A 17,438-nucleotide genomic window follows, 5' to 3' on the forward strand; every position below is an offset into this window, starting at 1 on the left:
TCTGCCTGCCTGCAGGGCTGTAAGCTTCCATGAGCAGAGACGGGTCTTTTTCATCTTTGTTTCCCCTACCGACCCCAGGGCCTGGCTTTGGGCATGGGATGGAAGCGCCCAGTAATTGTGAGCTGAACTGATGCAGCATTCTAACCCCCTAGAACAGCAAGCTCCCCCACCCTGGACAACCCAGCAAACTCTCAGCACATGCTCTGGGTGTGTAAGACGAAGGGACATAGGGAGCAGCCCCAGAAGGTTCTAGAACATTTTGGTGGTACCTGAAGGATTCTTGTGCACTGCCACCACCCCCCCTCCAGTGTTCCTGTGTGCTCCATGCCCTCTGCACCACCTGCCTGTGAGGGGCCTCATGCCACTCAACCTGGGTCTCCAGCAAGGGCATGTACTGTGAAAGCAGAGATGCATTCTGTGGCCAAGGCCCCCATGCATATCGGGGGGAACAAGAGTGGGAAAGCAGGGTGGGGGAGGTGATGAGAACTACTCAGCTCCAGCCAAGACGAAGCCAGCCACGAAGCACAGACCTGGATTCAAATCCCAGCTCCATGACCTTAACCAAGTGGCCTAACCTCTCTGAGCCTCCATTTTCTCATCTGTAACACGCAGGGAGTAGTGGTAGCTGCTTCAGGAGGTGGCTGTGAAACCTCAGGGAGACCGTGCAATGTGTGACAACTTAGCACACACAAACGTGCTCAACAGTGCTGGGGCCAGAACCCCCATCTTCAGGGCTGTGTGCCTCAGGGACACCTCCAGGAGGTATGTGGCTGACTGTGTGCACAGGACCAGGTCCCCGGAGAAGGAGCCAAGGCGACTGGAAGCACAGGCCACAGCCCGGGCGTGTTTGGGGTTACACTAGTAGAGAGAAAGACGTCTCACCCAGCAGAGGCAGAGGGAAAGTGGCTTCCTGGCGCTTCTAGGAGACCTGTAGCCTGTGGAGTTGGCGGCCCAATGGACACATCAGTGAGTAGGGCCACATCCTGGGCATCCAGGCAGAACTCCATATTCGGTGCCATCAATGGGGGGAGGAAGAAGGACGGAAGAACGGGGACTGAACGCACTTTTAGTGCCAAGGGGAGTAGGGGTGGCTAGATAAGACCCCTATGGTGTCTGCCCAGCCCACAGTCCACCCTCCTTGTCTGCGAACTAACCCCTCCCACAGACAGAGATGGCCACAACAGCCCTGGTTTATCCATAAAACCCCATCTCTCCAGCTAAACTGACTGACCCGAGGCTGGGCCAGTAAGATGCTCCCTCTTTTTTAAGATTTACTGAGATGTAATTTATAGATCATACAATTCACCATTTAAAACTGTACAATTCCACGGTTTTGGGTGTATTCATGAAGTTGGTGGTGCCGTCACCACTATCTAGGCCCAGGGCACTTACACCACCCCACAAAGAAGCCTGTATCCTTTAGCATTCACTCCCCTTGGTCCCCCCAACAACCTCCTCAACCCTAGGACATCACGAATCTATTTTCTGTCTCTATGGATTTGCTTATTCCAGACATTTCCTATAAAGGGAATCACGCAGTGTGTGGTGTTTTGTGACTTTCGCTTAGCATGTTTTCAAAGTTCCTCTATGTTGTAACACGTATCAGTACTTGATTTCTTTTCATGGCCAAATAATATGCCATTGTATCAATATGTCACCTTTTGTTTACCCATCCATCTGTTGATGAACATTTGGGTTGTTTCCACCTTTTTTTAAGATTTAATTTAATTTATTTATTTGGGAGAGAGAAAGAACGAGCAGTGGGGAGGGGCAGAAGGAGACGGGGAGAGAGAGAGAGTGTGAGAAGCGGACTCCCTGCCGAGCAGAGAGCCCGATGTGGGACTTGATCCCAGGACCCTGAGATCATGACCTGAGCCGAAGGCAGACCCTTAACCGACGGAGCCACCCAGGCGCCCTGGGTTGTTTCCACTTTGAGTTATTATTAATGATGCTATGAACAGGGGCGCCTGGGTGGCTCAGTCATTAAGCATCTGCCTTTGGCTCAGGTCATGATCCCAGGGTCTGGGGATCGAGCCCCACATAGGGCTCCCTGCTCCGCGGGAAGCCGGCTTCTCCCTCTCCCACTCCCCCTGCTTATGCTGTCTCTCTCTCTCTCTCAGATAAATAAATAAAATCTTTGAAAAAAAATAATGCTACGAACATTTGTGTTACAAGTTTCTACATGAACATATATTTTCATTTCTCTTGGATATGTACTTAAGAAAGGAATTGCTGGTCATTTGGTAACTCTACCTTTAACCTTTTGAGAAACTACCAGATTGTTTTCCAAACCGACTGCACCAGTTTACGTTCCCAGTAGCGGCATATGATGGTTCCAGTTTCTCCCCATCCTCCCCAATACTTGCCATTGTCTTTTTTAATTTTTTATTGTTATGTTAATCACCATACATTACATCATTAGTTTTTGATGTAGTGTTCCATGATTCATTGTTTGTGCATAACACCCAGTGCTCCACGCAGAACGTGCCCTCTTTAATACCCATCACCAGGCTAACCCATCCCCCCACCCCCCTCCCCTCTAGAACCCTCAGTTTGTTTTTCAGAGTCCATCGTCTCTCATGGTTCATCTCCCCCTCCGACTTACTCCCCTTCATTCTTCCCCTCCTGCTATCTTTTTCTTCTTTTTTTTTTTTTGACATATATTGCATTATTTGTTTCAGAAGTACAGATCTGTGATTCAACAGTCTTGCACAATTCACAGCGCTCACCATAGCACATACCCTCCCCAATGTCTATCACCCAGCCACCCCATCCCTCCCACCCCCCCACCACTCCAGCAACCCTCAGTTTGTTTCCTGAGATTAAGAATTCCTCATATCAGTGAGGTCATATGATACATGTCTTTCTCTGATTGCCATTATCTTCTTTTTGATTATAGTCATTCTAGTGGGTGTGAAGGAGTAGCTCACTGTGGCTTTGATGTGCATCTCTCTGATGGCTAATGATGCTGAACATCTTTTCAGTACTTACTGTCCATTTGCTTTCTTTGGAGAAGCAGGGAGCCCGATGCGGGACTCAGTCCCAGGACCCCGAGATCATGACCTGAGCCAAAGGCAGATGCTTCACCGACTGAGCCACCCAAGCGTCCTTCTTTGCCCATTTTTTAAGTGTGTTACGCGTCTTTGTGTCATTTTATTGGGTTGAAACAGTTCTTTATATATCTTAGGTATGAGTCTCTAATCAGATATGTGATTTGCAAATATTTTCTCCCACTCTGCAGTTTGTCTTTTCACTTTCTTAATGGTGTCCTTTGTAAGACGAAAGTTTTTAATTTTGGTGAAGTTCAATTTATCAATGCTTTTGGTATCATATCTAAGAAACCATTGCCTTATTCGAAGTTGCAAAGATTTTCATCTATGGTTTCTTCTAAGAGTTTTATAGTTTTAGCTTTTACATTTAGGTCTTTGATCCATTTTAAGTTAATTTTTGTATACGGTGTGAGAGAGGGGCTCCATTTCATTCTTTTGTATGTGGATACAGTCGTCCCAGCACCATTTGTTGAAAAGCTATTTTTCTTCATTGAATTGTCATGACATACTTGTTGAAAATCAACTGACCACAAATGTGAGGGTTTATTTCCAGACACTATATTCTATTTCATTGATCCATATGGCTATCCTCACACCAGTACCAAACTCTTGAATGCTAGAGACTTGTAGTAAGTTTTGAAACAAGGAAGTAGAGTCCTTGAACTCTGTTCTTCTTTTTCAAGACTACCCTTAAATTTCCGTATGAATCTTAGGATCAGTTTAGCAATTACTGCAAAGAAGCCAGCTGGGATTTTGCTGGGGAGGGTTTCCAGTCCCTGTTCAACCCCTCCACCTCTCTCAGGTGTTCCCTGAGACACCCTGGGATCTTCTCCATAATTTCTGCTTAACCGGGTTACACTGAGTTTTTCTTTCTTGCAATCAGAAGGATCTTAGCCAGGCACAAGTAAGAATACAATCCTACACACTGTCCCAGGCAATCATCTCAACACCACCTCCCCAGGACTAAAGCACTCAACCTGCCCCCCAGATACCCACACTGGGGTCCCAATCTCAACACTGGCCAGTGTCCCCAGCCACCTTGTAACCAGTTCCCTTCCAGGTTACATACATCACCTTTACCAGTTAAGCAAGCCCTCAATAAATGCTTGTGAAATTGAACTAGGAACCCAAAATAGCACCAAAAAAAAAAAAAACTATTCCTACCACTCTACACCCCTTAGTAACCCTGCTTCATGCCTCAATCCCACTCAATCTGTCGATAAGAAGCTCTAGGAAATCAGCCATCGTTGTGCCCCCTGGACAAAGGATACAAAAACCGAAGTCAGGAGAAGTTAAATGTCTTGCCCAGGAGTGACTTGCCCTGAACGCTGCACTGCACTGTGGCACCCACACCCCACACCAACCAGCACAGGCACAGGTGTACCCATTGTCCCACCCCATCTTCAAGAGCTGCCATAGAGACTACCTCCCCCTGGCAGTCTTCCAAGACGGGTCCCACTGGACCTCTGACCAATTCTACACAGAGACAGAAAGCTCTCAGAAAGCAGGGACTGTTTGCCATCCATCCCTGCCCTGCTAACTGTTCACCCTCACCCTTCTGAGCAAAGCAGGCTGAAGTGGGAAGCCTCACGCCCGATGTTCCAACCCTCAAGAGCAGCCATGCTTTATCCAGGGACCTGTACCCAGGGCACACAGAGCCAGTGCTAACAACCAAATGGCATGGCAGAGGGAGGCCGGCCTGGAAAACCTTTCAGCTGAGATGGAGGGTTACAAGTGGGAAAAGCTGCCTCCACAGAAGCACACTCATTGGAGGAATTTTTCATGCACAGGCTAATTCACATATGGCAGGATCATATTTTGGGCTAGTGACCAATGCTATTTTTTCCTCCTAGAATTCCCCTCCTTTTCAATTCACTCAGTTGGAGCAGGTGGTTGGTCACTCACTGCCCAGGGAAGGAATGAAGGTGGAAGCTGATTTTGTTAAAGTCTGAAGGGGAAAGGGGGTCAGGATGCAAACAAAATGGTTTGGCCAGAAACACATGTGGAAAAGGAGCAAAGATGGTGATGGAAGAGCGGTTGGAGGTTCTAGGAGAGAGGTGTGTCTGCTCAGGGCTTCCCAGACAGATGAGCAGACATATGGCCAAGCACGACAGACAATTCCCAGACCCCAGATCTGGTGCGGAAGCTTCAGGGAGCCCCAGGCTGGGCTCACAGGATGACGTGTCTGATAACAGATGACTCAATGACCAACTGACCACACGTATGTGCACCAGCACACGCATGCGCATACACACATGCATGTGCACGCTCTGGAGTGTTTTATGAGGTTCTAGAACTATGTGGCACAATTTTCCAGGTAAGTAGGAATGTCAGAAAGCCTGATGGAACTGGGGCTTCACGTAAAAATCAAGATGATAGGAAACATAATTATTTTTCTTACACCCCCAAGTTATGGCCTAAAAGACACTGCTAAACACATTGCCATCCATGTGACACCTGCTGTTTCCATTCCAGCACTTGTCTTTCTCCAAATGCCCCAGGAATCAAGAGCCTGGTCCAACCTCTCTAATCCAAAGCCCCTAAGACTGAGATGGAGAATCTGACAAACGCAACAGCCCCATTCATGTCTCCCACAATTCAGGGGGAAATGGGGGCCTCAGAGGAGCGCTGGCCTACCATCAGCCCCAATCACTGCATAACAGCAAGTGGCTACTTACTTGACCTTTAGGCTCGCCAGCATGGTCTTGTCGATCCTGCCAAAAGAAAAGCAAAGGCTTTGGTCAGTGCTAAGGCTGAAGGCTCCCACCTAGCATCTGCAGGGGAGGTCCCTTGGCCAGTCCAGACCACCAAGCCAACAGGGCCCTGCAGGGGACAGCCGCTACAGAGGGGAGCTCTCCTCCAGCCCAGGAAGGAGGGCTGTGAGCTCTGGGAGGGCTGGAGCCACACATAACCCTAGGAGGCAGGTCCTGCTATTCCTCCCATTTTAGAGATGAGGAAACGGAGGCTCAGAAGGATCACATCACTGGCCCAGTCTGAATCCAGGTTCTGACTCCACACCCCGAGATCACAAGCACGTGTAGACAGCATTTCCCTTCCTTACCCCCCCTCCACAAGAGAGCTCTGCGAGCCGGCTCCATCAGTCACTGGCAGCTAGACATTCAATACAGTGATACTCCCTGGGCTTCCACTTTGGAAAGTTGCCAGCACCAGGGACCCCCTGCCCCGCCCCGGCCCCGTTCCAGGAGCTGCCAATCTACACGAGGAGACAGACCCCACAACTGAGACAGAACCCAACAGCAGGCTCCAGGGTGCATGGGCAAGTGGGATGTCAGGCATGGAACTCAGAGCAGAGAAGATCACATTTACGGCAGACTGTATGGCCCCCAGCCCCTCCACCCCAGCCTGCACCCACCCTTGCTGGAAGACACGGCAGGGCTGCTACACTTCTATTTTTACCCTCTGCATATGCCAGCCCTTATGGCTGGTAAAAGGGGCCCCTTCCTCTCTCTAGAGACAGAAAGTGGGCGAGATTCCCACTGTCAGTGTCTCCTCTTGCTTAGGGGTCACGAACACCAGTATCACCCCCACCAGTGTCACCACCAGCCCCATGTCATCAACACCACCTTGTCTCCATCACCATCCATATCCCCACCACCCCGTTTCATCACCTTCGGCATCACCACCACCCCCCCCCCGTGTCACCACCACCACGTCAGCATGACCATCAGTGCCACGTCCAGGATGCTTTCAGCCACCCCCCTCCAGCCACCCCCTCCAGGAGCCACCCCCTCTCAGCTTTGCCACAGGCTTCCTATGGGGCAACCCCGGATGGGAGCAGTGTCAGGGGCCACGCGTGGAGGACACAGAGCTGGCCGAGCAATCACAGGTCAGCACCGAGCCCTTGAGCTGGGAGATGGGATCCTTTCACTCTGAGTAAACTCCCCACGCCTTCTGATCTCAGTGCTCAGCGGCAAAACAAGCCACACCCCAAGGCTCCCGACCCAGGTCCCTCCCAGCTTCCCCACTGCATCCTGGGCCCCTTTCATGGAGCCTCCACAACTGGTCCCCAAGGGTCTCATGGGGCCCCCCAATCCCTCTGGCATGCAGATATTCTTCCTCTCCCATTCAGCCCACCAGATAGGGGTAGGGTGAATCCAGGGGGCAGATCCCCACATTCTGCTGCAATATTTGTAGACCAGAGCTACCTAACAACAAGCCCTTACATTTTATATTTTCTCAAGGAATCTCTTTTAATTCTTACAACATCCGTACGTTGTAGATAAGGTGGAAATCCCCCACTTTCCCATGGGGAAACTGAGACCCAGAGAGGGGAAGTATCCTATCTGAATTTCTCAATGAGTCAAGGTGGAGCCAGCGCTTAGAAGCGGGACTCCTGGTGCGGCGCCCTCCCAACCAACCACTGCACCACTGGGTGGCACTGTGGGTCACAGCAGTCTCTGGCCCAGCACCCACCCACACTAGCCAGCAGTCTGTCCGCAGGGTCCCACACTGGGGTGTGGCCCTGGGAGGGCGGGGCCAACGGCCTCGGCAGGACTGAGACCAGAGACAAGAGCGGCAGGCAGCCGGAGACACTGGGCTTTTCACTTTCGAAAGCCAAACTCCCTAGGTTCTCCCTGGCGCCTTCTCTCTCCTCCCCACTGCCCGCCTGCCCCACCCCATTCCCTCTCCTCACGTGTCTATCCCTAATGCTACTGGTTCTCCACCCTGGCATCAATGGAGCTTCTAGAATACCAGGCCCTGAGATTCTGGTCACCATCTGGAGTGGACCAGGGCTCTAGGAATCTGCACTTTAGTCTCCAACCCTCCCAGCTGACAGCCATCTCCAGATGATGCCTACTCTAACCCTCCAACCCCACCAGGAAGCCCTGCCATCCCCTCAAGCTCAATGAGCCCCTAACCAAATGCCTGTCGTGGACACTCAGTCATTCCATAAGCATGGACTGAGCATGCGCAATGTGCCACACACAGTCCCCCAGCCACCACCACCCCCCCCCCGCCGGCTCCCAGAGGAGTGTGGCTCTTAGGGGAAACCCTCTCTCAGCCGAGCCCTGCCCTGTAGCAATCCCAGCCAGCCTGACCGGATTCGAACCCAGAGCCCACGCTCAGCACAGCAATCCCTTGGCCCGGGGTGGGCGTCAGGGAGGGCCCGTGAGCAGGCACCAGGCCACACTGTGCCAGCCCTAGCACCATCTCATCCCCACTCTCCCCAACTGCCAAACATGCAGCACCCACAACTCCTTCCTGCCAGAGGATGGAAGGCAAAGTGCCTGCAGAGAGAAGGGAAAGGGAAGTCAACGGCTGCACACAGGCAGAAGCGTAACTAGCCAGAGGAGCAGACAGAGCCCACCTCCTCCAGGCCCCTGCGGCCCCTCCCTCTTTCCCTTGCCTGGGTGCCCACCAGTCAGCCCACGAGCCTCCACACCAGGGCTCCCCCAGCCACCTCCCTGCGGCGGTGGGAACCTTTTCTCTGACAACGCCCCAGGCCCAGAAGCTGAAAGGAAACCGATCATGAAAACCGCTAGACCCTGTTCCCCAGCTGAGGGGAAGCTGTCAGCAGCTGGTAACCGAAGACAAGTCTTTGACCTCGGTCTCCCCATTTTCTGGTGCCCTGGGGAGGGAAGCACCTCTCCCTTGTCCTCACAGAAGCTTAGTGGCAAAAGTGGCCTGGAGGCCCAGGCAAGAGGCTGGAGCACAAAGCCAGCAGATCAGGCTCAGACAGAGCCGGGATGGGCTGCTGGGGAGGGGGGCACCTCTGCAGACAGGCCTGCCCCTCCCCTCACAGCTCACCCCCCAGCGGAGGCAGCCCAAAGCTCCAGTGGGCCATAGACGCCCCCATCACAAAGTCACACACACAAGGACAAGAGCACACAAAGCTATGGAAGACCAGGAGTGCAGACACCTGCTCAAAAACGCACACGTAGTCACATGCCTAACACACCTATGCAGCCGGCCACATACCTCGTATGTACACAGGCGCCCAGATGGGCAGCTGCAGACATGCCCCCCACACACGCAGCCACAATCATCACAGACGCACTACACACACGGGAACACATGACAAGACACACACATTCAACCCCAGCCACACAGGCTTGCTCACTGGATCCTACTACAGGGACAGTGAGGAAAAGCTTGGCATCTGGTAGCCCCTCCATCTCCATCCAGCCGCAGCATGGGAAATGCCCCCCACCCCCCAGGCCTCCGGCATAGCCCGAGCCCTCCGCTCCCACGGCGGCCACAGCAGACGCAGGGCTTCCCGGCTAGGTTCACTCCCATCCCTTCAGCTGCCCTCCCTCATCACCTACCATCCGAAGCCCCCAAAGGAGACACTGCGCTTCCTGCGAAACATGGTTGTAGCCGCCAGGCCCCAGGTCCCAGCGATGTTCCCGGGGCTGTTGGCCAAAGCGCCGTGGCGGCGCAGCCGGGTCAGTGGGGCCACAGGCATAGCGTGGGACACCCAGCGCGGTCCCTCCCCCATTGCCTGCCCCCCAACCCCAGCACTTCCTGTGGGTGAGGCTGCAGGGCTGGGTAGTGTGTCTTGCCCTCCCGGAGGCCCCCAGACTGCCAGCAGGGGAGTTCTCAGAGGGCAGCTTCCCTACGCCCAGAGGAACCCGCAGCTCCGGAAGGGGCTCGGCTGGCAGATTGCACCACAGCCCGAGTTGGCAGCTCAGTCCCACACAGCCCCGGCCTCCCAGAACCCACAGGACCGTGAGGCACAGGCACACACCAATGTGCCTGTGAGGGAAAGAGCCTCCTGGAAGGTTCAGGAGCCTTGCAGACACGCCCTTCACACCCACTCCCTAGGGCTGCCCAAGACAGGACCTCTGCCTTCCTGCTCCACCAGGGCTCAGCACACACCAGACGAACCAGCCCCACACCTGCACACTCGTGGGCATGAGTACACATGCACTCACAGGGGCACACACACGTGCATATGTATACACGCACAGGATCCACAGGTGCACATAGGTGTGCTCACACAAGTGTCCTTAGACACCCATGCACAAGTGCACACGCACTGCACACTCCCATGCAAGTTCATACAGACCTCGACGGAGACACCTGCACGTAGATCTTGTGTCTCTGTAACTCCCCATGAGACACAGGCTCACGCAGGGATACAGACCCACGTGCACACACCCAGACACACATTCGGGCAGCACACATGCCCACAGGTGCATTCACACGTATACATGCAGAGGCACAGACACCCTCGAGTGTCCAGACAGAGGTCAGCAGGACCACCCTTCATGCTGGCAAGAGTGGGGGCAGGTGGGTAGCCCACGGGTGCGAGGGTGTTTCTTTCCCACTGGAAGTCAAGGCTAGCCCTCAGCTCTGCATGCACCTATGCTAACCGTGCCAGGCACACAGCAGGTGCTCACTAATGACAGCCCAAGGAAGGATGTGGCACATGCGCCAGGACGGGCTAGGGTGCAGGGGACCACAGGTGGGGCACCGGGCCTGCACCCTGCCCTCAAGCAGCGGAGAAAGGGAAATACAGTTGCCGTGGCTTTTCTCACTGACCCACCCTCCCCACAGCTTCCTGTTCAGGGCCCACTGCCACTCTGGGTGTCAGATGGGTGGGGCCTACCCCAGGTCATGGGCAAAGGGCACAGGCATTTTTTTTAAAAAACCCAATGTATTTATTTAATATACTCATCACAAGGGCTCAACCAGAGAACTTAAAAAACAAACAAAACAAAGATGACACCACAGCTTAAGATACAGAGTCCTAGACAGAAATGAAGAGAAAGACTATCTAAGGAGAAAATAAAAAGACAGCACAAAGAGAGAGGCTGGACAGTCAGGGATCTTGGCTGGAGACCTGCTTTGAGTAGGTTTCTTGCAGATACTTCTTAAAGGCTGTGGGGTTTTTCCAGAGCTCGGCAGCATGTGTTCAAAGGACTATCAATGTTTGGTTCTCCTAGCAGGCTCTGGATGGACAGCAGGATGGTCCTGACATCATACAGGGCAGACCACTTGTCTTTCAGGATGTCCAGGCAGATGTTCCCCTGGGTGTCTACGATGGGGTGGTAGCAGGGTGTGAGGAACTTCACCATGGGCGCGTTGTAAGGGTAGCCACTGGGGAACTCCAGGGAGAGCTTATACCTCAGGTCTTCATAAACTGGGCACAGGCATTTCTATTTTCTGGACTCCTCCATAGCAGGGAAGGCCACATGGGTGGCAGGTGGCTCCCGAGATGGGCCGCAGGAGCAGCTTCAGGGCCCGGCCCAGTTCCGGTCTATGAGTGCCAAGCGTGGGGTCCTTTCCTCTAAGGCAGCGGCCTCTCAGCAGAAGCCTGGTGGCCCTCAGTTCGGCCGCATCCTCCGCCCCCACCTTCACCAGGAAAGGAAGGATGGTGTGGCCCACCCTCTGGGGTTGCATCAGACTACTGGCTTCCCGCTAGATGTCTGCTCCACACCCAGACCTCTCCCCACACTGCACCCACCCCACACCCAGAAGATGCTCAGCAGATAGCATGGATGCCTGGGGTCCTGCCTGCCCTGCGTCCATTTGGCCTCCCTCTGGGTAAAACAGCTCTGTGCTCCATGCACCCCCAGAGGGAGCACCTGGCCAGCCTGACTAACCAGGGTGCCCACCTTGCTGGCTGCAGTGACTCACTCGGAAGTGGGCAGAACTCCGTGGACCTCACTCCCAGAGCACACCCTCTCTCCTGCCTAGGCTGCTAAACCACAAGATGGACGTACAGAACAGAGGAGAGCAGGGGCGGGAACAGGAGAAAGAGCAGGTCTCTGGGACATCATCAAAACTCCTGGAGCCAGTCCACCCCTGGGCCTATAAGAGGCAGGGATATATCCCATTATTCCTAAAGCCAGTAGGATTCCTCTCACTCTCCACTGAGGAAGTTCCAACTAAGATCAAGAGCTCGGTGGGTGCAGGAGTACAGGTGAGAAAAGCCGGCGGGCCGCTCAGCCTGTCCCTCCCCGCACCAACTCCAGTTCTAGGCCCAGCACTGCTCCGGGCACAGAGAGAACCAGGTGAGAGCCCGGGCCTGGGCACCATGCAGGTTACTAATAGCACAAATCCTGTTGCAAATTACTTACTTTTTTATCAATGAGAGGGAGTTCCTGGTGAACCCATCACTGGAGCACCATCTGCCGTCTTTCATGTGGGAGAGAATGAAGTGGGGTTACCCCCACAAGCTGGGGCACTTCCAACCACCTGTCATCTAGTCTTATCTGTCCACACACGTGACCATGTTTTCACGTTACCCATCATCATATTCTAGGGGAAGAAGCAGCTGAGAGATGCTCTCACGCAGGACCTCACAGCCGACAGAGATACCCGGGTGGACACTAGGTGAGAGGCCACAGCCCAAGAGGGATGCAGGCCCAGGCCGAAGCATCTGGAGGTCAGCAGGGCGGCCCAGCGACCAGACATTTCAAGGCCTCAGCTGCTGCCACCTGGAGGCTGGATTCTCCCACCTGGGGTTCTGGTCTCTTGCATGGTAACCACAAAAGACAAGGAGTTATGCAACTCAGACCGTTGGCCAAGGAGCGGCGATGGCCTGGCGGCATCAGCAGTAAAGAACACAGAACTCACAGCACCCTGGACGTCCTGGAAGCTGCTCAGATCCGGGAACCTTGGAGAGTCCAGGCGGACCCATGCCCTCCTCTCTCCTCAGAGTAAGGGCCTGCAGAGAGAGAAGGGAGGTTCCCACATGGCTTATACTTTACTCTCTGAGCTCTAGAGGGAGGTGAGAGCCAATCTAGAGCATCTTCCACTCTCCCTTCCTCAGTTCCAGTCTCCTGAGCTTTAGAGCTGTGTGACCTCCAACAAGTAACCTACCCCCGGAGGCCTCGGTTTCCTCCTCTGTAATATGGTGACTGCCACCAAGCTCACCAGATTATAAATGAATGTAAACACTCAGCACAGGGCTCCCGCACTATTATGGGAGCTGTTATAACTAGTATCTCTTACAATTCTGCCCCCTCCCCTTGTCCTGCCCAACTTCCTGTCACCCCTGCTCCGACCCCTCAGTTCCTCTTCTGTATGGGGGGGGTGGCAAGGGGTCTGCGTGCTCTCTGGGAAAGACCATGAGTCAGAGAAAAGAGAAGCACGCTGTGAGCCAGGCCAGCCCTCCTACCCCCACCAAGCACAGCCCCGCTTCCTCCCAGACCTCCACTGACTCAGATGGCCAAGCTGTCAGAACAGAGACAAGGACAGGCCATGGGGATGGGGCGGGGGGGGGGGGGGGTGCCAAGGGCAACGCCTGTATCTGGGAGTTTACTATGAGCAGCGCTGACCTAACTGCTTAGCTCCTCTCAGTCTCAGAACCACCTCTGAGATAATACCATTGTTACCCCTATTTTATAGATGAGGACACTGAGGCACAGAAAGTTCAAGGAACTTGACAAAATTTGCCCAGCACAACGGTGGCCAAGTTAGGTCGGACGCCAGAGACCGAGGCATCAGTCAGTGTTCTATATGATGATCTGCATCGGCAAGTGCTGACCACCAGATCAAACCTGCCCCATTAACTCTGCAACCTACACAAGGGCCCAGTTCATGCAGTGCCCATTTTACAGACAGGGAAATTAAAGACCTGGAAGCAAAGCCCAGCTCAACAGCTAAGAGAAAACAAGGGTGAAGTCAGAAAAAGCAAGTGCCCGAGTCCTTCTAACACCAGGTGAGGCGGGCTCTTTCTGTCCTGAGGTTGGTCCTTGCCCCTTCCACAGAGCCAGCTTGGGGTCACCAAATCACACACCAAGTCACACACACACCTGTGGGTGTTCCTGGTCCAGCAGAGGGACAAGTTCCAGCCAGAGCCCCGAGCCCAGGACAGAACTCCAGGGGAGCCACCAGCTCTCTGGGCTTTAGCGGAATGAGGAGCTGAGAACGCCAGCTGGGATCAGCGGAGGAAGCAGTCCAAGCACCTGCCAACAGCCCCTGCACCATGTGTGCAGGCCCTGGGGGGGCAGGAGGGAAGAGAGCGACCATGTGGTTTCCCCTGCTTGCAGCTCTGTCCTCACAACCACTAGTGGGAGCTGAAAGAGGAGACAAGCTCCTTTCCCAGGCATGGGGACGAGCAGCGATGGGAAGCTCAGAAAGCAGAGGCCCCTGGAGAAGCAGGCGCTAGATCATTTGGCCAAGATCCTCCCCTGCTCCACACCGCAGGAGCCGGCACCGGTAGCGACCAGCGGGGGCTCAGCTCTCCTCCCGCCTTGCCCGCTGAACCACCTTGAGCAGGTCACATACTTCTTTGGGGCCTCCGCTGACCTTTCCTTAAAGGGGAGGCGAGATTCACCCCTGCTTCCTTCATAAGTCAAGTGAGGACAAAGGACAGTGGCAGAGAAGGACACTCTGATCTCCAGGAAAACAGGGTGCAATGGCATTCAGAGCCAGCAAACACCCATCAGTTAGAAATCCACGCTTTGGGATCGAGAAAAAATGACGTCTAAGATCTGCACTGTGATTTAGGGTGCACTGATCACTTCCCCACACGTGCTATCTCAAGGGCCAGACTGAATTTCCCATTGCACAAGTTCTGAAAAGCAAGACGATGATGAAAATATGCAAGAGCAATGTGAGTGAAAACCGGACTCCCGACCCATGACTGCACGGTTTATTCTGACAGGCTCAGTGCAGCCAGTCTACCAAGAGAGCTGCCAGCAACACATGCTATGGACTAAATCACTGTCAAACGAACCACAACCTAAAACTGTTTAAACAGGGCGCCCGGGTGGCTCAGTCAGTTAAGCATCTGCCTTCAGCTCAGGTCATGATCCCAGGGTCCTGGGATCGAGTCCCGCATCGGGCTCCCTGCTCAGCCAGGAGTCTGCTTCTCCCTCTGCCCCTCCTCCTGCTCGTGATCGCTCTCTCTCGCTCACCCTCTCCCTCTCAAATAAATAAAATCTTTTTAAAAATACATAAACAAATAGACAAATAAATAAAACTGCTTAAATAATAACACGGTATCACTTTTACCCATCAAACAGTAAAAGTTAAAAGAAACCTTGACAGTGGTATGAGGCTATAAGGAAACAGGACTCCCATCATTAGTGTAGATATTTGGAAATATCTATCAAAATTTTAAGACACTTCGTGCCAACAGTTTTGTCTTTAGAGATTTATTCCACTTGTCATACAAGTTGACAAGATCTATGCATATAGATGTTAATTATACCATTGTTTGAAACAGCAAATACAAAAAATAACCTAAATGACCATCATTTAACTATACTGGAAAACAAGTATAAGATGGAATACTATGGGGGCGCCTGGATGGCTCAGTAGGTTAAGCATCTGCCTTTAGCTCAGGTCATGATCTCAGGGTCCTGGGATCGAGCCCCATGTCAGCTCCTTGCTCAGTGGGGAGCCTGCTTCTCCCTCTCCCTCCGCTGCTCCCCCTGCTTTGTGCTCTCTCTCGGTCAAATAAATAAATAAAATCATAAAAAAAAGGATGGAATACTATGGAGCCACTGAAAAGGAGGCAGAATTTATATGTGTTGCTATATAAAGATAACCCAAGAACTCAATTAAAAAAAAAAAAACAGCTCATATAGTAGGATCTCATTAGTTTAAATACATAAATTCTTTTTTTTTTTTTTTAGAGAGGGAGAGGGAAGGGGTGAGGCAAAGAGAGAATCTTAAGCAGGCTCCACGCCCAGCAGGAACCTGACCCCACCACCCTGATATCATGACCTGAGCCAAAATCAAAAGTTGGACGCTCAACCAACTGAGCCATCCAGGCGCCCCTTAAATAAATATGTAAATTCTTACACATGCCTAGATAATTTCTGGAATGCAACATAAGCAACGGTCCGAGACTAGTTACCTCTGAAGAATGGGACCAGAACTGGAAATTTGGGGGGAAGGGACTTTTCATTTTATATCCTTTTGTGCTGCCTGTTTTTTGTTTTTTTGTTTTCTTGGGGGTTTTTTGCCATGAACATGTTATACTTTAAAGAAAAAAATGTTAAATATACAAATGGTTTGTTTTGAAAAAAAAATAAGCAAAAGCAAGCAGAAACAGTAGCAGCTACAAAGGCTCATTTCTTTAAAACTTTCTTAAACTGTTTGGAGCTCAGACAGACACTGATCCCAGTCCTGCAAGCAACTACCTCTTCTACTCTGAAGGGAAGTCTGTCTTGCCCCAGAAAGGGCAGACCAGGATCTCTCTTTCACTGCCTAACTCCAGATGGTTCTTCCAACCACTCTTCTTTTAAGCAAAGAATCTGTGCCTTAATCTTAAGAAAACTCAAAGGAGACCAACATACAACTTTGCTGGAGGAAATTTGGATCTGGGTGTTGGTTTTACATGGGTGTATCAAGTTTATGGAAATTCACCCATACACTTAAAATCTGTGCACTTTTCTGTATATATATTAAGCTTTAATAAAGAGGTTTGTTTTTTCATACACATGTTTTTTGGGGTTTTGTTTTTTTAATCTTTTTTTTTTTAGATTTTATTTATTTGTCAGAGAGAGAGAGCACACAAGCAGGGGGAGCAGCAGAGGGAGAAGCAGGCTCCCCGCTGAGCAAGGAGCCCAATGCGGGACCCTGGGATCATGACCTGAGCCAAAAGCAGATGCTTAACCGACTGAGCCAGCCAGGTGTCCCAATATGCCTCCTTTTTGACCTTGCAATTCTGCTCCCAATTCCACACCATCCCAAGGAGAAAAAAAATCAGAGCTGTGTGCCAAGTTGTACTTTTGAGGGTCTCCGGCACATTGCTGTCATAACTATGAAACTATGGGAATGACCTAAATTACCGACAGGGTAGGTTCAAGAAAGATCGTACCTCCTAACAACTGAGTCCATTCCAGCCAATATAAAGTAGGTGTAGAAATACATGTAATGACGGGGGGAAGCAGTTACAGTATATTTCTGAATGGAATAAAACAGGCTAAATATTATGTTGGGTGCCATATCGTTCAGGGGGTGAGATTAAGGATCATGATTTTTATTTCCTCTTAGCGCTTTTCTGAATTTTCTGTTTTCTGAAATAAGCATGCCTTACATCTATAATTAGAAAAGCACAATAAACGCTACTTAAAATAATGACAAATAAAAGGAGGCAAAAGGAGGCAAGAAAGGGGACAGGCCAGGGTTATAAATTAGTGGTTTTCAAATGCACTGGGCACGAGAGTCACCTGGGGCTTAGAATAACACGGGTTCAAACCCCAGCCCTGCTGCTTACCAGCAGTGTGACCCTCAACTTCTGTGTGTCTCAGACCAGACTCCCCATCTATATAATGGGGATAACAATAGTACCTACCTCAGAAGACCATTGGGAGGGGTACATGAGTTACTATGCATGAAGCCTTCAGAGGGGTGCCCGGCATAGACCTATAGGTGTGTTAGCCAGTGGGACTGCTAAAATCCTGATTCCATCGTTCTGGGATGGGGCCAGGGAATCTGCAGGCTTAACAAACTCCCCTG

At 51.9% G+C, this 17,438-nt stretch overlaps 1 protein-coding gene across 5 annotated transcripts in view; it reads right to left on the minus strand.

Annotated features, from left to right (window-relative positions):
• Positions 1 to 17,438, minus strand: part of RAP1GAP2 (RAP1 GTPase activating protein 2) — a 245,405-nt gene that overhangs the window by 199,509 nt on the left and 28,458 nt on the right. For 2 of the 5 annotated variants that reach the window (XM_027625987.2, XM_027625990.2), the window contains one exon: positions 5,729 to 5,764. In XM_027625987.2, coding sequence (XP_027481788.1) covers positions 5,729 to 5,764 — 36 coding nt within the window. Of the gene's footprint in view, positions 1 to 5,728; positions 5,765 to 9,337; positions 9,553 to 17,438 lie in introns of those variants that run through there. The other 3 variants (XM_027625988.2, XM_027625986.2, XM_027625991.2) reach the window with 3 other exon arrangements.

Source organism: Zalophus californianus, chromosome 16 (genome assembly GCF_009762305.2).
Source record: "Zalophus californianus isolate mZalCal1 chromosome 16, mZalCal1.pri.v2, whole genome shotgun sequence".
In the NCBI taxonomy this organism is placed as follows: Eukaryota; Metazoa; Chordata; class Mammalia; order Carnivora; family Otariidae; genus Zalophus; species Zalophus californianus.